This window comes from Neolamprologus multifasciatus, chromosome 18 (assembly GCF_963576455.1).
Source record: "Neolamprologus multifasciatus chromosome 18, fNeoMul1.2, whole genome shotgun sequence".
Taxonomy (NCBI): domain Eukaryota; kingdom Metazoa; phylum Chordata; class Actinopteri; order Cichliformes; family Cichlidae; genus Neolamprologus; species Neolamprologus multifasciatus.
In genome coordinates this window covers 1951595-1977662 of record NC_140456.1, presented here as the reverse complement: position 1 = coordinate 1977662, position 26068 = coordinate 1951595, and the positions used below count along the sequence as shown (strand labels likewise).

The 26068-nt window shown below is 39.0% G+C and overlaps 2 protein-coding genes across 24 annotated transcripts; both read right to left on the bottom strand.

The window, feature by feature from the left end:
• Positions 1-4140: 4140 nt before the first annotated feature.
• On the bottom strand, positions 4141-8776 carry LOC146496950 (immunoglobulin lambda-like polypeptide 1). Its single transcript, XM_085140968.1, has 4 exons — positions 8476-8776; positions 6846-7157; positions 6639-6713; positions 4141-6285 (listed from the first exon to the last, which is right to left on the bottom strand). Exons 1-4 carry the CDS (start codon positions 8615-8617, stop codon positions 6137-6139), a joined length of 678 nt encoding a protein of 225 aa, XP_084997094.1. The 5' UTR covers positions 8618-8776; the 3' UTR covers positions 4141-6136.
• A 5287-nt stretch (positions 8777-14063) lies between these two features.
• LOC146496949 (uncharacterized) lies at positions 14064-21012 on the bottom strand. Of its 23 annotated transcripts, none has more exons than XR_014870643.1 (11): positions 20884-21012; positions 20152-20230; positions 19770-19847; positions 19021-19098; positions 18214-18258; positions 17374-17418; positions 16627-16671; positions 15880-15924; positions 14949-15077; positions 14652-14817; positions 14064-14489 (listed from the first exon to the last, which is right to left on the bottom strand). XR_014870643.1 is itself a non-coding variant. In XM_085140984.1 (9 exons), the coding sequence occupies exons 1-9, from the start codon at positions 21006-21008 to the stop codon at positions 15012-15014; spliced, it is 606 nt and encodes a 201-aa protein (XP_084997110.1). In that variant the 5' UTR covers positions 21009-21012; the 3' UTR covers positions 14824-15011. The 23 variants fall into 23 exon arrangements, 16 of the variants coding, with proteins under 16 accessions (XP_084997110.1, XP_084997109.1, XP_084997112.1 ...); XR_014870644.1 differs by having other exon boundaries at positions 14652-14746; XR_014870642.1 differs by lacking the exon at positions 14652-14817.
• Between the last annotated feature and the right edge of the window lie 5056 nt (positions 21013-26068).

Below are 26068 nucleotides of genomic sequence, written 5' to 3'. Positions count from 1 at the left end.
GCTTAAATGAAGATGAATAAAGGTTTTTGCGAAAATGACTACTGAGTCCGGTGCCGTCTCTGGATGCCCGAGGAATAAAAAGAACCGGGGTGAAACTGATTTCGTAACACAGGCCAGTGTTTCTGGCTCACACATTAGTAAATATACATAACTCAGAAAATTTGACAAATGTTGCTTAGAGTAATCCTAGACTAACTTTGAAGAGAAGTGATTAATGATGACAGTTTTAATTTACCTTCCAGTATATTTAAGTTAAAAAGAGATACAAATGTACATCAAACCTCCCCAGGGAAAGATGGTATATGGCACAGTATATGAGAACATATGGTTAACAGCTCACAGCTGGTCTGAGATTGTTTAATAACAGAAACAACAAATTTTGACCAAGGTGCTGAATAATTAAGGTAATCAAAAGAAATAAAAACATAGGGAGACATTATAAAAGTTAAGAAAAAGAATAATAAAATGAGAAGATTTGAGTAAGAAATAAGATAAATAACAGTAATACAAACTCATTCTGATTTAAAAGTCATGGAGTAAAAGTGTGTTTTCAGACAGGTTTTAAAAGTGGCCAGTGTTGGGGAGGTCCTGATGTGAAGGGGCAGTTTGTTCCACAGTTTAGGAGCAGTTACAGCAAAGGCCCGATCTCCTCTCTGCTTTAATCTGGACCTCGGGACAGCCAGGAGCATTTGATCCACAGACCTCAGTGATCTTGTAGGAGTGAACAATTTAAAAGATCTGAAAGGTATGAGGGTGCTAACCCGTGCAACGCCTTAAAAACAAATAATTAAATCTTAATCTAAACTAAACTGGCAGCCAGTGTAATGATGCCAGTATGGGAGATATGTGTTCTTGCTTGCATGTGCCAGTTAGTAACCATGCTGCAGCATTTTGGACCAGCTGCAGATGACTATAACAATATTTGAGGCGAGATGACATGAAGACGTGGATAGCTCTCTCAAAGTCTCTAAAACAGGGACATGGCTTCACTTTAGCAAGTAGCTGAAGATGGAAGAAACTCAACTTGATCACTGCATTAATCTGTTTATCAAATGTTAGGTTAGAGTCAAACATTAGAGTCAGATTAGATACATAAGCTAAATAAGTTAGGTATAGGGGGTGAACTAATTTCTAATAAACATAAAGTAGAAAATGGAACAACTCAGAGCAGTGTATGTAGTTCATCATTATCCAACATAGTGATTATTGAAGGTGAGCTGTAGTCATAAAAAGGGAGATGAACATGTAGATACTGAAGAGCCAGTTCCACTGACTGTTTTCAGTTTTATCATCATGAATAAACTACAGATCTTTGTGCAGCTGATGAAAAATGAAAAGTTCGCTCTGATCGGGATGCAAAGGTGCTGCATCCTAAAAGTTGATTCTATCGATCTGGAAGTAGTATTGACTGATAGTAGCAGCACTGACTTACTCTGGGATTTGAGTTCAGTTTCTTGACACAATCTGTTGACTGAGGATACATTTGTTTACATTTGGAAGTTTGATGTCATCTGTTCCTTTTGTTTCTGTCTTAAAACAGGATGAAAAATCTGTTCAAAACAGAAATAAATAGAATTGAATTTCTGACAGCAGTAAATCCAAATACAACTTTATTTATAAAGCACTTTAAAATAGCACATGACCAAAGTGCTGCACAGTTAATAAGTTAAGAACAATAGATAAAATGAAACCGCAAAGAATAAATAAATAAATAAATAAATAAAACATACAATCAAATAAAACAACAACAGAAATAAACATAAAATAAAACCAACATCTCACAAGGTGTCAAAGGTCAGGGTGAAGAGGGGGGCTTTCAGGAGTGATTTAAAAACAGGCAGAGAAGAGGTCTGCCTAATCTTTAAAGGCAGATCACTCCACAGTTTTGGAGCTGCTACAGCAAAAGCATAATCTCCTCTAAGTTATCGCTCAGTCCTGGGTATCTTCAGGAACAGCTGATCAGCTGACCTGAGAGAGTGGGTTGGTGTATGAGGCTGTAGCAGCTCAGAGAGACAAGATGGGGCGAGGCCATGGAGAGCTTTAAAAGTAAATAAAAGAATTTTAAAATGAGTCCTAGAAGAAATGTGCAGCCAGTGAAGTGAAGCTAAAACAGGGAAATGTGCTCAAACTTTCGAGTGCCAGTTAAAAGATGAGCTGTGGCATTTTGCCTCCTCTGTAGATGACTAATATATGATGCAGTGACCCCAATGTAAAGTGCATTACAGTAATCCAGCCGAGTGCTAACAAAGGCGAGGATCACTGTCTCAAAGTGCTGTTGTTAAAGAATTGGCTTTAATTTTGCAGCTGCCTGAGCTGAGAGAAGCAAGATTTTACTTAATCTGACTGTCAAGCTTCAGTTCAGAGTCCACTTTGACCCCCAGGTTTGTGACAGTTGGCTTAACATACTGGGCCAAGGTATCTAAATACAGATTGGGGGTCTCAGTCGGGCTACCAAAAACCATCACCTCAGTCTTTTTGTTACTGAATTTTAAAAAGTTAAGAGACATCCAAGCTTTAATGTCATCAACACACTGGAATAATGGCTGTACAGGATAGATCTGACAGTCTTCAGCAATGACCTGTTTTCTCAGTATAAAAGCAAGAGGGAGCAGATACTAACAAAAGAGGAGGCTGCTTAGAACTGAGCCCAGTGGGACACCACACAAGAGGGGAGCACAGAATGATACATGGTCACAGAGACTGACACAAAATCTCGCTCCGCCAAGTAGGACGTGAACCACTCCAGTGCAGCGCCATCAATGCCCACCACTGCTCCAAAGGAGAGGTTAAAATAGCATAACTGACTGTTTCAAATGTAGCTGTCAAATTTAAAAGGACAGGAACAACACAGTCACCAGCATCAGTAGCTAAAAATATGTGATTACAAACTTTTAAAAGGGCAGATTTAGTGCAATGAATGGACTTAAAATCAGATTGGAAAACCTCTAAAACATTTTGCTTTTTCAAAAAGGCCACAAACTGGCTCTTTTGTTTATTTACAAGTATCTCAGTAAATAAAAACCTGAGCTCAGTATGTTTGTGACTCTGAGATGGAGGTGAAACATGTGAAGCTGGGCTGTGGTTTACTGCTCTCTTCCTGTCACAGACACTGTTTGACATCTGTTCATCTGTTGGTTTTTGTTCAGGCTGCAGGGATCATTTCTCACTGTGGGGATCAGACTTATAACAGCCGCAGTAGTAGGTGGCTGAATGAATTAAATTAATATCCTTAATCTCTAACTCCCAGCCTTTCCCTTTATTTACACCTGCGAAAGTACTGTTCTCGAAAACAGGTGGAGCTTCACCGTTATCTCTATGAAAAGCAAAAATTAATTTGAATGTTTCATTTTCTTTCTTCTGGAGCCAGAATATATAGGGCAGACTGTCATAACACTGTTCAGTCCCTCCACAGCTGAAGGAGACACTTTCTCCAACTCTCCTGGTCAATGTTAAATCGTCCTGAATCAGCTGTTCTGCTGCCATGGTAACCAGTGCTGTAGAGACACAGACAGATAGATGAAGGTTAGTGTGACAGTGTTTGTTACAGGTTGACTTTGTTGGCTCCTGATTGGCTGGAAACACTCACCTGAACACAGACAGCACAGAGCAGCAGCTGGGAGGAAAAGCATTTTGTGCAGTGGTGTTTCCTCTGGTGAACCTGGGGAGAAGTGGCGCTCTGATGCAGCTGAGGCCAAACAAGGACGAGCTGCGAGATCAGACGAGGGCCACGTGGTTTCTAACAGGTCCTCAAAGCTCCCATCAGCCCCTGCGGCCCACAGATAAGACTGCTGCTGCTGATTGACAGCTCAGCTGAAGCTGCTGTGGTTTCATCGTCTTCATTTCAATCTGACAGCAGATCCAAAAATCTGGGTCACATGATGCACAAACACTCAGAAACATTCATGTTGCTGTGAATTTAGTAACACACACTGTTATCTGTGGTTTAACAGCTGTGATGAAAACACTAAATATACAAACTAAATATAACTAAACTATAAATAAATAGAAAAATAAAAATAATAATATGGTTAAATATTTTAAAAGTTCATAAATTGCACACAAAGTAGTTAAAAAAAGAAAATCATATATAACAACATTTAGAGTAAAAATCTTCTTTGAAACAAACACATGTGGTTCTGTTGTGTGTTTAAAATATGTGCACACTGTGCTTCTTTCCCACATCTTCTAATGTGTTTTGTTCCAAGTTGGTTTCAGACTGAAGGATTCATTAAAGCCTTTTTAAGAATCATTCAAATGATGATCATCAATTCTAATATCTATAAACAGTAATAAAAACAGGGCTGTGTTTCACGTCAGCTTCATTTATTTGTAGCCATGGTTAGATTTCATTTGCAGTAGGCAGTCATCCACCTTTACACACACATTTACACAACAGTACAAAAGTACTTTTTGATTCATGAAAGAGAAATAAGACAAATGTTGCCTTTGTATCATCTCTGATATGGAAGGTCTCATTTGAAGATGTGAGTGAAGGACACAAATCTTTTGATCTGGTGTTGTTCTACATTTTAGGACTAAAAGACAGAAGGAAGAAAGTGAAAGTGACTGTGCGAGGGGTTGAAGTCATGAAGTCAAGTGGAGGCCGCTGACTGCTGTTACTTTCTGCTGTACAGCTTAAACAGGGACTCACAGTCAGCCTGCTAGAACATTTGGATGAAGAGAAAAAGGAGGAAAAAGACTTTGAGGGAAAAATCCAATAAGATCAGCATGTTTTTAATGTGGGAATACAACAGTTTCCTCCACCATGACACACACTGGAGCCTCTTTTTGCTCACAGCTTCACTGTTTGTCTCAAAGTTCAGTTTGGAGGCCAAAATTGTTGCAACACATTTGTAAGTTTGCACTAATTTCACTGTGTGACCCTTAATGGATGTAATCAAAGAATCAGTCAGTGAAATATGAAGCTGTGCTGTAAGTTTGGAGGAGAAAAGTGTCTCAGTGACTTTAATGAGGTGAACACATGAATACAGAGCACTGACTGACACGTACAGACTCCTTTAATGAGTCGCACACATTTTTGTGACTTCATTAAATGTCAAAAATGACACAACAACCTGCGAGCACATTATTGTCTGTTTGCTGTTTGTGTGCTTTGTTTCCTGTTATGATAGCAGGCATACAGCCATGTTCTCAATGTCTCAGCTATCATTGATTATTTCTGCTTTTCCTCTTCTATTAGGCACTTCAACTCAATGAATGACACACAGAAAGATTTCATGACTGTGTTCTTCAAAATAAGGACAATATGTTATCTGCATCTGAATGACTCATGTTGCCTTGTTTCTACTTTGTTTGCATATTTCTGCTTGTTGGAAACGATTTTCTGAATCATTCAGTAGTTTTTGTAATAATAAGGACATTTAGCAACACTTCAAAATGATTCTCCAACATTTGCTGTTCAGACTTGATCTGTTCTTACGTGTGTGATATCCAGAATGAAAAACTCAGCTCAGCTAATAAAATGGGAGCTGAGCAGACTGCAGGGGCTTCATGGTCTCTCCTTTGAGTCCATGAAAGTTCATTTGTCAGCTCTGAGTTGAGGATTTGAGCTGTTTCTCTCACAGGTGAAGAACACAGATGCTTCCTGGAATCATTCTTGAAGCAGAGTTCATGCTTGTAACTGTCATTGTGTTATTAAAGTGAAAAGCCACAGCTAACGGTGTGGAGGCTGCAGAGCAGAAAGCCACACAGCCCGTCTGCTGCAGGAAGTTTGGATACAGTCAGTTTGTGCTTCACTCACACGGCTTGTTGTTCATCACACAATGAAAGTAGAATCAAACTCTTCATCTTGAAATCTTTATTATTCACACAAACACAACTACACTGTTTGACATTTGAAAATCAAACAAAAACAAATCAAACTGAAAACTTGTGATAAAAATATTCCTGATGATTTTTGTTACTACAATAAAAGTCACAATAAGTACAAAAAGAATTCTAACTCAGAGCAACAATACATGTAAAGATGGATTTATTTCAGATGATCTTCTAACTGTTGAAGAAAAAGGCAAAATAAGCACAACACATCATAACTAACATTTGTGAACACTGATCAAAGTGATGAATGAGATGAATTGATGAGATCTGATGGTGAGAAAAGGCGAGCAGGAAACAGTCAGTCAGCATGTGTGCAGTTGGTGGACGCTCCCTTGTTTGTGAGCATCATCAGCAGAGAGAGTCCACAGCAGTACACCAGACTCTTCACTATCAGCACTGTGTACAGCAGGCAGAGCAGCTTCACCCTGCACTGAGACTGGAAGGACACTGAAGGACAGACAGACACAAAGAGACAGACAGACAGTCGGGTTATTCCTCTCAGATCAAGGAGAAAAAGTCCAAATAGAAACAGTCACAGCTTCTTCTTCAAGTGGATGAATTGATGTAGTGTTTGTGTCCACTTGGGGGCAGAAGAACTCCACAAGCAGCTAACAAACTGATCTCTGACATATTATGGTCTGTCTGCTGTTTGGTGCTGAGCAGCTAGTGTACAGTGGCTTTATCAGAGCTTGTTGGATGAAGATTTGATCAATTAGTGCAACTTTAAGACCCTAAACTTGTTCCAGCTCCCTCATTGGACATTGGAGCTGTCCATGCAGAGAGGCAGCAGGTGATCTTACAGTCAGCTGGCTGCAGAGCTGGCAGGTCTGCTGGCTCTCTCTCTGGAGGACAGGAGGCTGCTGGAGCTGGAAGCTCTGAAACAGAAAAGGAGTCAAATGTTTGGAGCTGCAGTGAGAAATGTCAGTCCTCTGCTGCTCTGCTCTCTTTGACAGCATCTCCACATGAAGCTGAATCACTGCTCAACACAGTCACCAAGCCTTCATTACCTTGTTGTGTTTGGGCCTCCACTGTGCCCCCCTCGTGCTTCACCCAGCAGCTGTATTTATATGTGTCAGAATCGCTCCCATCAACCATCCTGATGGCAATGGTGCGTCCCGACTCTCTGAGCTCCAGCTGCTCTCCCTCAGCAGGGGGCAGCTCCTCCGCTTCTCCGCCGTTCTTCTTCTGTCTTTTCCAGGAGAACTGGACCAGAGGAGGAAACATGGCTGAGGCCACACACAGCAGGGAGCTGTTCCCCTCCAGGTGGGCTCTGGATGCTGCTGGGTACACGCTCACCACGGGCTTCACTACCTGCTCATCTGAAGTTTGACAGCAGCAACAAGCAGCACAGACACACATTCACACAGTCAGCAGCAGCTTCCAGCACTGCACTGCATTCAGTCTGATCCTGGAAACTACATGGACTCTGATCACTAAACTACTCATCAATACAGCACAAAGTTCACTACATACACTGGATTCAGCTTCATATCAAACACAGTCATCACCTCATGTCATCATGGCTCACATGACGAACACTCAGTGTGTCTTTACATCATGAAATAAAATATTTGTTTGCTGATATTTTAATATATTATTTATCACAAATGTACGCATATATAGATTTGTCTTCAAACTATCTAAATTATATTTTCCATCTTAAACACAAGTTTTACCAGAGATATTAATAATTCAACATGATTTAATTCCAGCAATGAAATTTCCACTTTTGTATCTGTTTTTAAACAGGTGTTTTATTCATGTTTTAATCAATACTATACTTCTTTCACAGACTTCACAATCCTTAAAAATGTTATTGGAATAATTTGAAGGGCACTACATCTATTATTTAGTTTGATTATTGTGTTTTTATTTTGTTTTGATTATATACGGTGTATGTTTGAATTAATGCACAAATTAAATGTAATTAAGCTGCAATTTGAATGAGAATTAAATACCTTTTTTCAACAGTATAAATTAATTCATCATTATTTATAATATAAAATCTAAAGAATCTGAAACATCATGAAAATTATTTTCTGAAGAAATATTTACTGAAATATGACCATTGATGAATTTTTCCTTCATTTCTAATTTAGACTGACAAATCAAACAAGCAAGAAACACAAACATGACAATTTCATATTTTGTTGTTTGATCTATATTATTTATTATTTATATTTTTTCTTCACTGTTTAAACACTTTTTGTGTCCTTAATCAGTATCCATGTCAATTTATATATTAATATATTTTTTAAAAAAATCACCAAAAGAATCTTTGAATATTAAAAACATGTTTACATTTTCATTTATATTTACAAATGTACTACTGTATTATTTTAACATCAAATATGATCTTGTGTTAAAAACCAGCAGAATCACTGAGAGGATCAAATCCTAAATATTTGTAACATCACTAATATTTGCAGAAATAAAGAAGAACTTTAGTTGTTCAGTGAGATTTCAACATGTTTTCAGAGATTATTGAGCTTTTCTTCTGTAACAATGGCTGCAGATGAATTCTCTACTAATGATGAAAAACTAACATGTAAAGCCTGAAGCAGCAGAAACTGACTTTAAACACATTTTCAGCTTCTACAATAAAACAACTGAAGGAAAATAAATGTTTGTTCTTACCTGTTACAGACAGTTTAGTTCCAGAGCCAAAGATGAAGTAGGTCCATCCTCCTCTCACAGTGAGAAAGACTGCTACAAAAACCTGTCTGCTGTTGAACGTGTCAGCTGAGGTGAATGAGTCCAAATGAGGAAGCAGGATCATATTTCAGCTCCATGATGTGTTTCTCTAATGTTCATATCAACATGACTGTCTCTTCTTCTCTTTTCTTTTAGCCACACTAGCAGCACGGCTCTGATGTTAATGTCAGTCTGTTGGTCAGTCCACTACTTTAGTCCACATGAAAATAGAAAATCAGATGTCTTTCTGATGTGGTTTTGTTGCGTCCTTCAAACCACACCTGGTGTAGGGGAGACCGGGGATAGTTGTAACGTGGGTCAGTTGTAACACTTCCAATTTCTCCAATCAGGGCTAAGTTTCAAATGATGTGACTCATCCTGTACATGCCCAATCCAGTTCTGCTATCACATGTGAAAAATCAGCACATTTTGTTAAACACAGACAATTTAACACGAAAAAAAGTAATTTGTATGCCAAAAAGTAAGTTTTTCTACTTTATTTAAATGTCTAATAGCATTATCTGCTTTGCAGTTAAACTCATCAAACTTAAATTATGTTATTTGCATGTCTATGGGGATATATTCTGTGTAGATTTTTAGTGCTAATGTTTTAGCCGTTTGCTGTAATGTTAGCTAGTTCATGGCTATAGGAGTCTGGGTCAGTTGTAACAGCAACAGTCTGGGTCAGTTGTAACAATAATGCAGATGTTACAACTTACCACACTATTACTTTAACTTATATTAAACAAGTTGGGGCAACGACATCAGCGGAGAGAGGTTCACTGGTCGCTTTTGTATATGCGGTTAATGCCATTGGCAACACAATTCCTCCACTATTTGTGTTCCCACACATACATGATGCAGACCACTGTGTCAGAGATGGACCAGTAGGAAGTACTGGTAGTGGAAATAAATCAGGATGGGTGCAAGAAACAGATTTCCTGATCTTTCTGAAGCACTTTGCAAACCACACCAAGGTAAGCCATGATAAAAAGTAATGGAATTGCGATGCAACTACATTTTTTCAGCTTCATTGTTATGTTCAAAATTGGTGCAAGAGTTGTAGGTTATAATGCCCACTGAGCCAAAGAGGCCAAACTCAAGGAAGACCAACCAAAATGAATGAAATATTCAGTTGCAGAAAATTCCATAATTTGTCTTTTTTGGGGGGTTGGAATATGTTCAAAAGCTAGATTTCTGCATTCTGTCACACACACACACACACAGCTACATAAATGGCTCTAAGTGCATTCATGTGTTGAATAAACAAAGATTACATGGTAATGTTTTGTCAGTACCCTTATTTCATTGTGTTACATTTCACCCCAGGATATGTTACAACTAACCCAGACTATGGGGTTAATTGTAACATTTCACTCTTTGTGTTTGAGACCATATCATGCAATGGGTAATTGTGCTGCAGAGAAAATAGCTGCACGATTTAATAGCCGAGACATGTAAATACTTTGCATTACATTTTGAATCCACTACCTTAAAAGAGCTCCAATTTACAGGCAGAAATGTCAAAAATGTTAAAACTATCCCCGGTCTCCCCTATTTTAGAAGAGCTGAAGAAACTGGCAACTGGGGCAAAGTTGCAGCAAAACTGCCACTTCATCACCGCGCAGCCATGTCTCAGTTAGGAACATGATGTTCAGCTTATGAGTACCGAAAAAGTCCAGATCTTTTTGTAGTGGCAATTCCTTTTGTTTGACAAACCAAACATCCCACAATTAAAAGTCCACAAGCCACTGCTGCACTGAGATAATATTTCGTACGCAGGCAAAAGAAGTCCACTGTCCAAACTTGAAAGTTGCGTTTTTATGGTTTATTTATCCAGTTTGGCAATAACAAGATCCATTTTTTTGTTACTTCCTGCTGCTTCTCCTGCTCTGGTAAAAAACCATAGGCCCACCCCAGTGCATGCTGGTCCTATACCAGTCTCTTTATTTATAAAAAGAAAATGGCCCTACAGCTCTTACTGACGAATTTAACAAAGTAACATCAAACAAACATTGAAACAAAATATTAACCGACAAATAAACTTGTAAATAAATCCCAAAATATAAGTAAACTAACAACAAACTTTAACTCATTTCAAAAAATAAATAAAAAATAAGAACAAATAGCTCCAACACTCCGGCCCCTAATTGTGCGTACAATCACAATTACTTTAAAGTCCCAAAAGGAGGAGCTATTCCCTTAAGCAGGTCCTTAATCTTTGCTAATGATCTTCTTCATGATGAGGCTTCCAGTAGCAAAATAAGTTTTGTCACTGGCCTTTCCTAAACACTGGTCTTTGTTTGTAGTCTCACAGAACGCACCAAGCCTTTTGCACCCTGGTTTACACTTAAGACTTTCGCCATCATCCACGATCCTCTTGGAGCTGCAGCGTCTGCAATTAAAACAACATCTCCAGGTATAAGACATCTTTTAGTCCTCATCCATTTTTGTCTTTCTTGCATCAGAGGTAAGTACTCAGAAAGCCATCTCTTCCAGAACAACTCTGCCATGTACTGTACCTGTTTCCACCTTTTCCTGACATGCAGACCACTTGGATCAAACAGTCCTGGTGGTAAAACTGGTTTATTTTTCAGCAACAACAAGTGATTGGGTGTCAGTGCTTCAAGATCATTTGAGTCATCTGAAACTCTAGTAATGGGTCTGTCGTTCAATATAGCTTCAACCTCACAGAAGACTGTTTGGAGTCCTTCATCATCCAAAACTTGCTCTTTGAGAACTGAGGCTAAAATACTCTTTATTGAACGAATGAGGCGCTCCCACACACCTTGGTGAGAAGCTGCTGGGATGTTAAAGTTCCATTTCATGCCATCCTGAACAAAAGCCTTTTGAATTTTAGCATGGTCCAGCTTAGTCAAACTTTCTTTCAACTCTCGATTCGCCCCAACAAAATTTGTAGCATTAACAGATCTGATGCTCGAAACTGGGCCTCGTCTACAGATGAACCTCCGCACAGCATTTATACAGGAGTCTGTATCAAGTGTACATGCAATCTCCAGATGTACTGCACGACTGGTGAAACAAGTAAAAAGAGCTCCATACCTTCGTCCTCTTTTAACACTTATAGGTCCAAAATAGTCCACTCCAACATTTGTGAATGGAGCTGTGTCTGGCAGGACTCTCTCTTCAGGCAGATCTGCCATCTTTTGTTCAACAAACTTTCCTCTGTTGCGTCTACACGTGATACAACGAGAGATGGTTTTCCTGGCAGCAGAATTTGCATTTAATATCCAGTATTTTTGTCTTAGTTTTGACAGCATGTGTGCTCTTCCTGCATGTCCCAACCTTTGATGGATATGGCGTAAAATCAGTGTTGACACATGCATATCTTTTGTCAAAATTGCAGGATGCTTTACTTCCATAGTCGTGGCTGCTTTATTCAATCGGCCACCCACTCTGAGGATTCCTGCATCCAACACTAGATCAAGTTTGTAAAGACAACTTCCCTTGGAGACTCCTTTGAGGCCATTGCTGATTAAAGCCATTTCAGTTTTAAATTTCTGTTGTTGTGCATATTGAATAATAGCTTGTTCTGCCTTTGCCAAATCTTTTGAAGTCAGATTTCCTTTCTTCAAAGTGCTCCTAAATCTTTCCATTCTTATCTGACATTCCAGATCAATCTTATTCAAACCTGCACCAGCAACACCAAGGCCTCTTTCAGCTTTAAAAGCCAGGCTACAGAGATTTTAAGTTTTGCCCAAGACGAGAAGTAATGGATAAGATAGTCGGTAGGATTTTGTAATTCCTTCACAATGACATTCATTGTCAGGTCCTTTTTGACCTCTGGGTCATCTGCAGAAATTACACTGTACTCCACATCCAGTTTAGGCCATTCCCTTTCTGACTTATAGAGAAATTCTGTCCCCTTTATCCATCTTCTACATTTGAGGAAATCCTCAGCACTCATGCCTTTGGATGCATCATCTGCAGGATTTTCCTTGGAAGAAACGTATCTCCACTGATTCACATCTGTTGCTTCTCGATTGACAGCAATTCTGTTTGCAACAAAAGTATTAAATCTTCTGGTTTCATTGGAGATGTATTTCAGTACTGTTGTACTATCAGTCCAAAAAACTGATTTTTCCAACCTTACCTGCAGCTCTTTTTGCAGAAGCATATTCACTCGAACTGCAAGAACTGCAGCCGTCAATTCCAGCCTGGGAATTGTAGTTTGCTTGAGAGGAACAACTCTAGCCTTCCCCAGGATAAAAACAACATGTGTGAGGTTATTCTTTTCCAACTTTAAATATGACACTGTTCCATAACCATCTTGACTTGCATCAGAAAAATGATGAAGTTGTGCCTTATCTGGTCTTCCAAAGCAACTTGGTTTAAAGCAACGTTCCACTTTGAACTTTGAAATCAGCTGGAGATCCTCCAGCCAATCACGCCACCGCTGGGAAAGTGAGTGGGGAATAACTTCATCCCACTTCAAATTTTAGCTGGCATACTGAAGGGAGACAAGATTCCCAAAGGATCATACAGTGAACTGACCACAAACAAAATGGCCCTTCTGGTTGTTGGACGGTCCTGCAGGGAGGTTCTGAACCGGAACTTGTCTGTTTCTATGCACCACTGTAAACCCAGTGCTCTCTCAACTGGAAGCTGATCTGCGTCCAAATCCAGATCCTTAATTTCCTTTGCTCTTCTTTCCTCTGGGATGGACATGAGCACTTGTGGTGGATTTTTGTGTGATATGTATAACTATGTAACTATATACACTATATATCTATCTGCACTGAACATATATACTCTAATTTTCACTGTAACTTTCATGTAGCGTCTTAAGCTCAAGACATTTTGCTTCACCGTGGTTTATTAGGGTGGTACAGTAACAGGGCAGTTAATGCTGTTGAGAGTTCTCCTGCACCCACACTCAACATCTTTCATGTAGCACAACCAAAACAGTAACATTGTAACAGTAACTTTGTAACAGTAACATTGTAGCAGAGATCCTGAACACATCACAATAAAATATCATAATATATAAACACACACACACACATACGTGTTTTCGTGATATATCAGTACGTATGACAAAAATGTGACAAATGGGAACGTGCCTTTCCGAAGGTCCTAGAGGCATGGGAATCACAAAAGGTTTGACCCATGCTTCCAGGAACACGCCCATCTGTTGAGATTTTGGCTAGGGCTAAATTTTGGTCAAACCTGAATTTACTGCTACTTGTGAGGACACTGTCAGGTTTATGTGACTTATGAGTACCATAAGGTCACACACTGATATTTCATGTTTAGGTGAATTGTGAAGCCCATGGAAACACATAATTTTCAAGTATACATGACTTATAAGGACCAGGTAAGGGTAGGTTCTGTATTTTCAGCTTGGCTCCTTTTGAGATTACAATATAACAGGCATGGATGCACAATAGTAATGCTCACCAGTCGGGTAACTTCTGACAGAAATATCAGACATTTATGTGTTAATAAAACAGTAAATCTGAGCTGTGTAGAGACTTAAAAAAAGACATAGGTCAAATGTGGTCAGTCTACTTTTTAAGTCTTAATATTGTAATGCATTAATTCATTTTGTAGTGAATGTTCATGTGAATAAAAACGTGGAACATTATCTGCCTTTCTTATCATTTAATTGCAAAAAGCACCCAGCATAAACCACAGATTTATGAGTAAGAACAATGCAATACAGAAAACTGCAATACTGACATAACTGTGGAAGTAACAAAGTATCTCTCTTGCTTGTTTCTTTTTTTCTTGCATTTTTCTTTTAATGCTATAATCCTGTTGTGGATGTAGTACCTTATGACAACCCAGTCTCTGCCTTTCAGAGCTGCCGGCTCTGCTTGGAGGCAGCAGTCACATTCCTTTTTACCTGGTACTTTGCAGCTTGTTATGAAGTGAAACGTGCCGCTCAGCAACCTTCACTTCATCATTTGTCCACTTGCTTCTCACCTTCCCAGCTGTCATAAATGGAAACAAAAGAAAATATCTTAATGTGAATGCAAAATGTTCTTAAACCTTGCTTTCTACTGGAGCACTTTAAAGGAGCAATAAGCACAATTCATCATACTTAGGTTGAAGGAATTAAAAATGGCTATGTGAAGAACTAGAGGTGTAATTACATCTGGAGTACAGCATGAAGTCATAATCCCTCTCTCTGTGTTTATCTCCAGTCATAGACTTTGGTTTGGTTTACAGGCAGTGCACAACAGCACACCTAGCAGTGAAAAGATATTGCTTATTGCTCCTTTAAGGATGCTTGGAATGAACCATTTGAAGTGCTGTGTTCTGCTGGGAATCAAATAAGATGAAATGATTCATGATAAAAGCTCTCAACAGTGTCATGTCTGAAAACAATAAACTTGTCCTTTGATCACAAGTATATTCAGCTAAAACATTTTGTATTTGGGTGCGTTTACCCCTTCTTGGTGAAGTGTTGCTAATGTTTTTGTTGTCCAGGGTGATTGAGGCAGAGGTGCCCTTCATGTTGTCCAGGGCAGCTGAGTAAAGCGTGTGGCTTGGAACCCCAGAATACTTGGTCCTTGAGCCTTTGAAAAGTAACAGTGAACTATGAGAATCAATGCATGCAATAGGTCTGTTTGCTTTTTTCTCTGCATTGTAGGAAAAGTCAGCGTTGGACAGTGTGTAATTCTACATTAAGGGGCTAAGGGGCTCAAGAGTTGTAATCGGAAGGTTGCCGGTTCGAGCCCCGGCTCTGACAGTCTTGGTCATTGTGTCCTTGGGCAAGACACTTCACCCGTTGCCTACTGGTGGTGGTCAGAGGGCCCATGTCCTCATGTCCTTCACAGCTTAAAACAATATGAGGACAATGTAACACACACACTACAATCACTGGTCCTACCATATGAGGACTTCTACTTAAACACACTCATGTCCTTCACAGCTTAAAACAATATGAGGACATGACGACTGAACACATGTAGAGTTCATGTTCCTGACTTCTAACTTCTCCTGCTGTTGTCAATAAAAGCTCTAAACCCAACACTGATGTAAAGCCATCTATTTCCCCAGAAATCCAATCATGTAAACTGATCAGCGGGAGGTTAAATGGACAAAAACATGTGTAAAGGGACAAAAATATCAAATGTAGTCAGAATAAAGATCAAGCTGATGCTTTAAGGGAAAGTTTGGACTAACAAATGGTATAGACAATTACTTTCTCCTAATGCTAATGTTGAATTTGGTTAACTTTGACTCAAACTGATTGTTTTAATACAATCAAAGTGCATTTCATTTATGCACTAGGCCCAACTGACACATATACTTGATACCAAATACAAAAAAATAATGTGTAACCTGTTGGAAGAATGAAGTGGGTATGTCACTCACCAATTGGTCTGAAGGAGGTTGAGACAGAACCTCAGCACTTGGTGTCTGCAACAAAAGACAACAATATAACGTCAGAAACATTCTGTACTGTAAATCCTGACAAGATAATTAACTACAGATCATATTTGTATCAGTGAACATTATTACAGAAGGATCTGACTTCCTTATACCAGATTCTATAGAAACTTAACACTGTACAGTTCTGCTACCCAACAATATGAGGACAGTGTAACACACACACTACAATCACTGGTCCCACCATATGAGGACTTCTACTTAAACACACTCATGTCCTTCACAGCTTAAAACAATATGAGGACATGACGACTGAACACATGTAGAGTTCATGTTCCTGACTTCTAACTTCTCCTGCTGTTGTCAATAAAAGCTCTAAACCCAACACTGATGTAAAGCCATCTATTTCCCCAGAAATTAAATCATGTAAACTGATCAGCGGGAGGTTAAATGGACAAAAACATGTGTAAAAGGACAAAAATATCAAATGTAGTCAGAATAAAGATCAAGCTGATGCTTTAAGGGAAAGTTTGGACTAACAAATGGTATAGACAATTACTTTCTCCTAATGCTAATGTTGATTTTGGTTAACTTTGACTCAAACTGATTGTTTTAATACAATCAAAGTGCATTTCATTTATGCACTAGGCCCAACTGACACATATACTTGATACCAAATACAAAAAAATAATGTGTAACCTGTTGGAAGAATGAAGTGGGTATGTCACTCACCAATTGGTCTGTACAAGGTTGAGACAGGACCTCAGCACTTGGTGTCTGCAACAAAAGACAACAATATAATGTCAGAAACATTCTCTAGAATAAATCCTGACTAGATAATTAACTACAGATCATATTTGTATCAGTGAATATTATTACAGAAGGATCTGACTTCCTTATACCAGATTGTATAGAAACTTAACACTGTACAGTTCTGCTACCCAACAATATGAGGACAGTGTAACACACACACTACAATCACTGGTCCTACCATATGAGGACTTCTACTTAAACACACTCATGTCCTTCACAGCTTAAAACAATATGAGGACATGACGACTGAACACATGTAGAGTTCATGTTCCTGACTTCTTACTTCTCCTGCTGTTGTCAATAAAAGCTCTAAACCCAACACTGATGTAAAGCCATCTATTTCCCCAGAAATCCAATCATGTAAACTGATCAGTGGGAAGTTAAATGGACAAAAACATGTGTAAAAGGACAAAAATATCAAATGTAGTCAGAATAAAGATCAAGCTGATGCTTTAAGGGAAAGTTTGGACAAACAAATGGTATAGACAATTACTTTCTCCTAATGCTAATGTTGATTTTGGTTAACTTTGACTCAAACTGATTGTTTTAATACAATCAAAGTGCATTTCATTTATGCACTAGGCCCAACTGACACATATACTTGATACCAAATACAAAAAAATAATGTGTAACCTGTTGGAAGAATGAAGTGGGTATGTCACTCACCAATTGGTCTGAAGGAGGTTGAGACAGAACCTCAGCACTTGGTGTCTGCATCAAAAGACAACAATATAACGTCAGAAACATTCTCTAGAATAAATCCCGACTAGATAATTAACTACAGATCATATTTGTATCAGTGAATATTATTACAGAAGGATCTGACTTCCTTATACCAGATTCTATAGAAACTTAACACTGTACAGTTCTGCTACCCAACAATATGAGGACAGTGTAACACACACACTACAATCACTGGTCCTACCATATGAGGACTTCTACTTAAACACACTCATGTCCTTCACAGCTTAAAACAATATGAGGACAATGTAACACACACTACAATCACTGGTCCCACGACATGAGGAAGGCAACTGAAACACACTCATGTCCTTCACAGCTTAAAACAATATGAGGACATGACGACTGAACACATGTAGAGTTCATGTTCCTGACTTCTTACTTCTCCTGCTGTTGTCAATAAAAGCTCTAAACCCAACACTGATGTAAAGCCATCTATTTCCCCAGAAATTAAATCATGTAAACTGATCAGTGGGAGGTTAAATGGACAAAAACATGTGTAAAGGGACAAAAATATCAAATGTAGTCAGAATAAAGATCAAGCTGATGCTTTAAGGGAAAGTTTGGACTAACAAATGGTATGGACAATTATTTTCTCCTAATGCTAATGTTGATTTTGGTTAACTTTGACTCAAACTGATTGTTTTAATACAATCAAAGTGCATTTCATTTATGCACTAGGCCCAACTGACACATATACTTGATACCAAATACAAAAAAATAATGTGTAACCTGTTGGAAGAATGAAGTGGGTATGTCACTCACCAATTGGTCTGTACAAAGTTGAGACAGGACCTCAGCACTTGGTGTCTGCAACAAAAAACAACAATATAATGTGAGAAACATTCTGTACTGTAAATCCCGACTAGATAATTAACTACAGTTCATATTTGTATCAGTGAACATTATTACAGAAGGATCTGACTTCCTTATACCAGATTGTATAGAAACTTAACACTGTACAGTTCTGCTACCCAACAATATGAGGACAGTGTAACACACACACTACAATCACTGGTCCTACCATATGAGGACTTCTACTTAAACACACTCATGTCCTTCACAGCTTAAAACAATATGAGGACAATGTAACACACATTACAATCACTGGTCCCACCACACGAGGAAGGCAACTGAAACACACTCATGTCCTTCACAGCTTAAAACAATATGAGGACATGACGACTGAACACATGTAGAGTTCATGTTCCTGACTTCTAACTTCTCCTGCTGTTGTCAATAAAAGCTCTAAACCCAACACTGATGTAAAGCCATCTATTTCCCCAGAAATCCAATCATGTAAACTGATCAGCGGGAGGTTAAATGGACAAAAACATGTGTAAAGGGACAAAAATATCAAATGTAGTCAGAATAAAGATCAAGCTGATGCTTTAAGGGAAAGTTTGGACTAACATATGGTATAGACAATTACTTTCTCCTAATGCTAATGTTGATTTTGGTTAACTTTGACTCAAACTGATTGTTTTAATACAATCAAAGTGCATTCCATTTATGCACTAGGCCCAACTGACACATATACTTGATACCAAATACAAAAAAATAATGTGTAACCTGTTGGAAGAATGAAGTGGGTATGTCACTCACCAATTGGTCTGAAGGAGGTTGAGACAGAACCTCAGCACTTGGTGTCTGCAACAAAAGACAACAATATAACGTCAGAAACATTCTGTACTGTAAATCCTGACTAGATAATTAACTACAGATCATATTTGTATCAGTGAACATTATTACAGAAGGATCTGACTTCCTTATACCAGATTGTATAGAAACTTAACACTGTACAGTTCTGCTACCCAACAATATGAGGACAGTGTAACACACACACATTACAATCACTGGTCCTACCATATGAGGACTTCTACTTAAACACACTCATGTCCTTCACAGCTTAAAACAATATGAGGACATGACGACTGAACACATGTAGAGTTCATGTTCCTGACTTCTTACTTCTCCTGCTGTTGTCAATAAAAGCTCTAAACCCAACACTGATGTAAAGCCATCTATTTCCCCAGAAATTAAATCATGTAAACTGATCAGCGGGAGGTTAAATGGACAAAAACATGTGTAAAAGGACAAAAATATCAAATGTAGTCAGAATAAAGATCAAGCTGATGCTTTAAGGGAAAGTTTGGACAAACAAATGGTATAGACAATTACTTTCTCCTAATGCTAATGTTGATTTTGGTTAACTTTGACTCAAACTGATTGTTTTAATACAATCAAAGTGCATTTCATTTATGCACTAGGCCCAACTGACACATATACTTGATACCAAATACAAAAAAATAATGTGTAACCTGTTGGAAGAATGACGTGGGTATGTCACTCACCAATTGGTCTGTACAAAGTTGAGACAGGACCTCAGCACTTGGTGTCTGCAACAAAAAACAATATAATGTCAGAAACATTCTGTACTTTAAATCCCGACTAGATAATTAACTACAGATCATATTTGTATCAGTGAACATTATTACAGAAGGATCTGACTTCCTTATACCAGATTCTATAGAAACTTAACACTGTACAGTTCTGCTACCCAACAATATGAGGACAGTGTAACACACACACTACAATCACTGGTCCTACCATATGAGGACTTCTACTTAAACACACTCATGTCCTTCACAGCTTAAAACAATATGAGAACAATGTAACACACACTACAATCACTGGTCATACCATATGAGGACTTCTACTTTCCTGTTGGAGGTTGAGACAGGATGGAGGGACAGCAGGGTAGTAGCTCGCACAAATGATTCTATTGACACAACAGGGAAGTGAGATTAATGTACTGAACACAACAGACTCTTTCAAAATAAAACAGGAAACATGGCATGAAAATACAAACGTGGTAATATACAGCCCTAACATAAATTCCTTAAAACGATGTTAATAACGTTATGCCAAAGTCAACTAACCCGCCACCAAACACTCTCAAGAAACTCAAAAACCTTAGAATAACGTCAGAAACGCTGGGCCAGAAACCCAGACCGTGAGCGAATAAGTATAATACTATTGATTTGTGCTAAATACGAAAACATTAATATTATCATTTAAATCCCCCCAAACATATCTTGTGTTGAAAAAAATGTGTGTTGCAGTTAGCTACACTTAAAAAGAGCTTAGGCTGACTGTCTCTGCAGTTGAAGATGCAGAGCACATGCTAGGCCGCAGGTCCCTTTAACTCCAGTGGGAATTTAAGAACAGTTAAATTTAACTTCTAATATCTATTGTTGAAGATAAATCTTAAGTAATTTTTTAACATTTATCATCATTCACCACTTTCAGTTTGTTCAAATCGATTGTGCATTGTTTTAATTCCGTTTAACTAACGTTAATTAGCTTGTTAAACATACAACTTTACCTTGCGAAGTGTGCGTCAAATCATGGATATCAAAGGTAAATACATACGTCAAGATAAATCTCTCCTTAGTGCTGAAGGTCCCGGATGTGCCGTTCACGCAGAGCTCAAGCGAGTTTGTATCTTGCTGTGACCAGCAGCTCTTTGGTTGAGGCTTTCGAACAATCAGATGCATCTTTACTCACTTGTTGACCAATCACAGACGTCGTTCTATGCTCCACTGACGAAATGCTGCATCCGGACTCTCCTCGTCCATTTAACAACAAAAACACAGCAACACGCGCTGTATTTGAGGTAGGAACACTTGAGAACTGTCACAATGTTTTGCAAACTGCTGTTACAGTTAATTTCGTTCCGTTAATTTGTTTGGTACCTATTGTTAAGTAACACTTGGTACACATGTGGTTAGCTTGCTGGTCTAGTTTAAGTTAGCATGGGCATGCTGTTCACTGATGGAGTAAGGCCAAATTTGTCTTGATATTGTCAGTGTGTTATCATAAACATGTCCTAATTTGTTATGAAAAGAAGAGCAGCACCCCTAGACCCCCAGGTGAAAATACAGATAATAGATAAGCAATTTAAGAAAATAAGTATGTGTATAATCAATGATTTTACTGTCACTTTCCTGGGTCTGTTGACCCAGCATTTTAAGTTTTAGTTTGTTTGGATGTCGATGTTTATTTATAAGTTCTTTAGGTTAGCTAAGTTCATTTGTTTATTAGATTACCCTTGTTATGTCTGTTTTATTGTGAAAGTCCTTGTCCTATATCCAGTGTGTCTAGTTTTGTTTCCCCTTGTCTTGTTAGGTCTGATTTGTCCCAGCTGTTCCTCATCCCCTCATTATCTCTCTGTGTACTTACAGTGGCTTGCAAATGTATTCGTCCCCCTTTTCCACATTTTGTCACATTACTGCCACAAACATGAATCAATTTTAATGGAATCCAATTGCAGCAAAAGGTGGTTCTACAAAGTATTGACTCAGGGGGCTGAATAAGTACGCACACCCCAGTTTTCAGTTATTTATTTGTAAAAAATGTTTGGAATCATGTATGATTTTCGTTCCACTTCTCACGTGTACACCACTTTGTATTGGTCTTTCACGTGGAACTCCAGTAAAATTGATTCATGTTTGTGGCTGTAATGTGACAAAATGTGGGAAAGTTCAAGGGGGCCGAATACTTTTGTAAGCCATGCTGTGGATTAATAAGACATGGTGTGGATTAATAACAAGTATGATTCAGTGCAGAGAGGTCTATTAACACATAGTGAGTGAGAAAGGTGACTGGAAAGGAAAAAACTCAGTGCATCATGGGAATCCCCCGGCAGCCTGGATTCAGGAGACAGACACTATCTCTACTTTCAAGATTAGCCTTAAAACTTTCCTTTTTCCTAAAGCATATAGTTAGGGCTGGACCAGGTGACCCTGAATCCTCCCTTAGTTATGCTGCAATAGACATAGGTTGCCGGGAATTCCCATGATGCATTGAGTTTTTCCTTTCTAGTCACCTTTATAACTCAGTATGTGTTAATAGACCTCTCTGCATTGAATCATATCTGTTATTAACCTCTGTCTCTCTTCCACAGCATGTCTTTCATCCTGTTTTCCTTCTCTCACCCCAACCGGTCGCAACAGATGGCCGCCCCTCCCTGAGCCTGGTTCTGCCAGAGGTTTCTTCCTGTTAAAAGGGAGTTTTTCCTTCCCACTGTCGCCAAAGTGCTTGCTCATAGGTGGTCATATGATTGTTGGGTTTTTCTCTGTACCTATGAAGGGCCTTGAGGCGACTTTTTTTTGTGATTTGGCGCTATATAAATAAAATTTAATTGAAATTGAATTGTACTGCTGCATACTGTGACATTTACAGTTGCTTAGTTAATTAAGTGACTTAATTACTCACTTTTATTTACTAATTGAATTACTAAATGAAGCTGGAATTGTGCATTCTGCAGTTTTTAATAGTGTGTTATTAGTTTTTAAAGAAACAATATGCATTTTATACTATATTGTAAAAAGTATAAGGTAAGTTGAATTTAAAATATAATGAATTGTTGACTTTTTTCATCAATTCTTGTAGATACACAGAGTCGAGACTGAGGCTGATGATCATACTGAATCAGATGACAGCGGCAGGAATCTCCAAGTTCAACTGCAGATTGCAGATGCAATTATATTAATGCAGATTAATATAAACTCTTCAAGGGTCAAAATCTGCACACACATCATTCTGCATAGTGAAGGTCAGACAATTTGTGCATTGATCTTGAGAAGTAAGACTCATTAATTAATAGTAATATAATTATACAAATGTTGAAATTTTATATTTCGAGACATTTTGTCAACAACAAAAAAATCCAAGATATGCAGGCACTGATAACTGAATCTAAAGACCTTCATTTTTGTCAAGATTTGCCTGATTTAACTGTTGTTACCCTTGCTTATAGCTCACCCTAATATGTATAAAAATGGGAAAGGTTTTTGATGTGTGTTAGAATGATTGTTTAATTGGCAAGGTTTGAACGAACAATTTTCAGAAGCCTCAAATCTTATCTGTTATTATTCCACGAATGATTCAAATAAAGTTCACCTCCATTTCAACATTGAATACGACTGTGGACATAAGAGCTAAAAGGTGCTGTCCACGCATGTGTCCGCTAAGCCCCAGAAGGGTATAACCTGGATCAAATGTGTTATTGTGTCTGACACACCTACAATATGAGGACTCGCAGAGTGACGTCACTGGAAGTGTGTTTAAAGTGTGTTAAGTTCCAAAACTGGCCAGTAGGTGCCAAAACTGAAAGTGAGCAAAAACGCTAAACACACTTAAACACACTTTTTCATAAAATTGTGATGTTTCAGGACTTTCGAGATTTTTGGTTTGGGAGCATGTTGGGAGCCTCTAGAACACTTTAGAAGGCTCAGAAAAATGAGGACCTCAAAAATGTCCTCATTTTTCTGAGCGTCCTCATTTTGTGAGTGTGTTATCATAAAATTGTCCTAAGATGTCATGAAAACAAGTACACACACACACACACACTTTGAACCCACACTGAAGTGTTTTTATATATGAGAAATCATGTAACCTATGTAGTTATAAGATTATATGTTATAAGATTGTGCCACTTGCTGTATAAGATTTAATAAGTAGGATTAATGTGTGATGTTTGACCGTGTCATGACCTATTGTGATGAGCCAGAGCAAGGGGTAGTCAGAGTCCTGACTGGCCTTTGGCCAAGACCTTGGCCGCTACCTGACCCCTGCAGCTGTGTTTGGGCGCGTGGGAAAGTTACCCAGCAGCAGGGGGTGGGGCTACTGGTCCCTGTATATTAGGGGACCAGAGGACACCCCCAGCACTTCTTTTCCTCCTGCTGCTGCTTCCTGTCCGTCTCTGTGTTGCTCTGCTGTCTGAGCTTAAGGCTGTACACCCCGGGGTTTTGCTTTGCTTGCTTTCTGCTTTGTAATTTTCTTGCTAAATGTCTGTATGTATTTTTCCTGCTGTTCATATGATTCAGTGTATTAAACTCTGTTCCAAGAATTCTACTCTTTTCCAGAGCATCTTTTTGAGTGTCTTGATTTTAATTGGATCTAAAGAGGTTGGATCTCCACATCGTTGGTGGGAGAAGGTTATCAGGATGGCTTCAAAATTTGCGACCACACACTGTGCGACTGTTGCTGATCCATTTTGAAAGCTTAAATCCTCCTTTAGCGCAGATATCTGTCAGCCTCTTCACCATGTGCACTGCCTCCTCTTCTGAAGCAACAGATTTCAAACAATCATCCACATAAAAGTTTCTTTTGACTGTATCAACCACTTCAGCTGGAAACTGTTGTGCATTATCATCTGCAGTTCTCTGTAGAGCATAATTTGCACAGCTTGGCGAAGATACTGCTCCAAACAAATGCACCTTCATCCGGTATTCCTGTGCAGACCTTGTAGTGTCACCATGTTGTCACCACAGAAAACGGAGAAAGTTGACGTGTTTTTCTGAGATGTGAACTTGGTGAAACATGGAACCAATGTCTGCCATTAATGCAACAACCTCTTGTCTAAATCTGATCAGAACTCCAACCAGCGAGCTTGTGAGATCAGGTCCCTGTAGAAGCTGGCTGTTCAATGAGGCTCCTTTATAAGTTGTTCCACAGTCAAATACAACTCTTAACTTGCCCTTTGTGGGATGATACACTCCGTGATGAGGGATTTACCACACCTTTCCATCATCTTTCTGCAACTCCTCTGCAGGCACAAGCTCGGCATATCCTTGTTCAAGCATGTTGTTTATGAAGAGGAGGTGAGTCAACTGATTAACAGCATAGACTTGACGCCCCAGCAGAAGGCCGAGCTCCAGACCCTGCTGCAGAGGTGGCGAAAGGTGTTTGCTGTGAATGAGGAGGATTATGGAAGAACTGATTTGGTCCAACACCAGATCCACACAGGTGATGCACCACCCATTAAACAAAAATATCGCCCTTTACCACCACTGATGTACAAAGAGATTACGATACTTCTAGCAGATATGCTGAAAAAAGGTGTCATTCGGGAGAGTAGCAGTCCCTGGGCAGCCCCCATTGTGTTGGTGAGAAAAAAGGATGGCAGTTGGCGATTTTGTGTAGATTACAGGAAATTAAACACAGTGACTCATAAAGATGCGTTCCCACTCCCCCGAATTGAAGAGACTTTAACATGTCTGACCAGAGCTGAGTGGTTTTCCACACTAGATCTTGCCAGTGGATACTGGCAAGTGGAAATGGATCGGGAGAAAACTGCATTTACCACTCTTCTGGGTTTGTTTGAGTTTGATCGCACGCCTTTTGGACTCTGTAATGCCCCTGCCACCTTCCAGCGCCTGATGCAGCGGTGTCTAAGTAGTCACCTTTCTGAATCTGTTTTGGTATATCTGGATGATATAATAATCTACTCACCTGACTTCTCTACTCATCTACAGCAGTTGGAGAATGTCCTGCAGAAGCTGTGGCAACATGGGCTGAAGCTGAGGCTGGACAAATGTAAGCTGTTTCACCATCAGGTGAAGTTCCTGGGGCATCTTGTCGACCAACAAGGGGTAAGACCAGACCCTGAGAAAATCCAAGCTGTCCAGAACTGGCCTGTTCCCTCTACCACCCGTCAGGTCAGAGCCTTCCTTGGCCTGGCAGGTTATTACAGGCGATTCGTCCCAGGGTTTGCTAGGTTGGCTCGACCTTTAAATGCTCTGCTCGTGGGAATTTCTAGCAGGTCAAGCAT

Bases quoted from the DNA above. Each gene is read 5' to 3' on its own strand.
- LOC146496950 (XM_085140968.1), bottom strand. From the start codon at position 8,617: ATGATCCTGCTTCCTCATTTGGACTCATTCACCTCAGCTGACACGTTC. The intron at 7,158-8,475 runs GTAAGAACAAAC...GTCAAACTTCAG, and splicing joins AACTAAACTGTCTGTAACAG to ATGAGCAGGTAGTGAAGCCC. The intron at 6,286-6,638 runs GTAAGATCACCT...TCTGTCCTTCAG, and splicing joins AGCTCTGCAGCCAGCTGACT to TGTCCTTCCAGTCTCAGTGC.
- LOC146496949 (XM_085140983.1), bottom strand. From the start codon at position 21,008: ATGCATCTGATTGTTCGAAAGCCTCAACCAAAGAGCTGCTGGTCACAG. The intron at 19,099-19,769 runs GTTACACATTAT...CTTTTGTTGCAG, and splicing joins CCACGTCATTCTTCCAACAG to ACACCAAGTGCTGAGGTTCT. The intron at 16,672-17,373 runs GTGAGTGACATA...CTTTTGTTGCAG, and splicing joins AACCTCCTTCAGACCAATTG to ACACCAAGTGCTGAGGTCCT.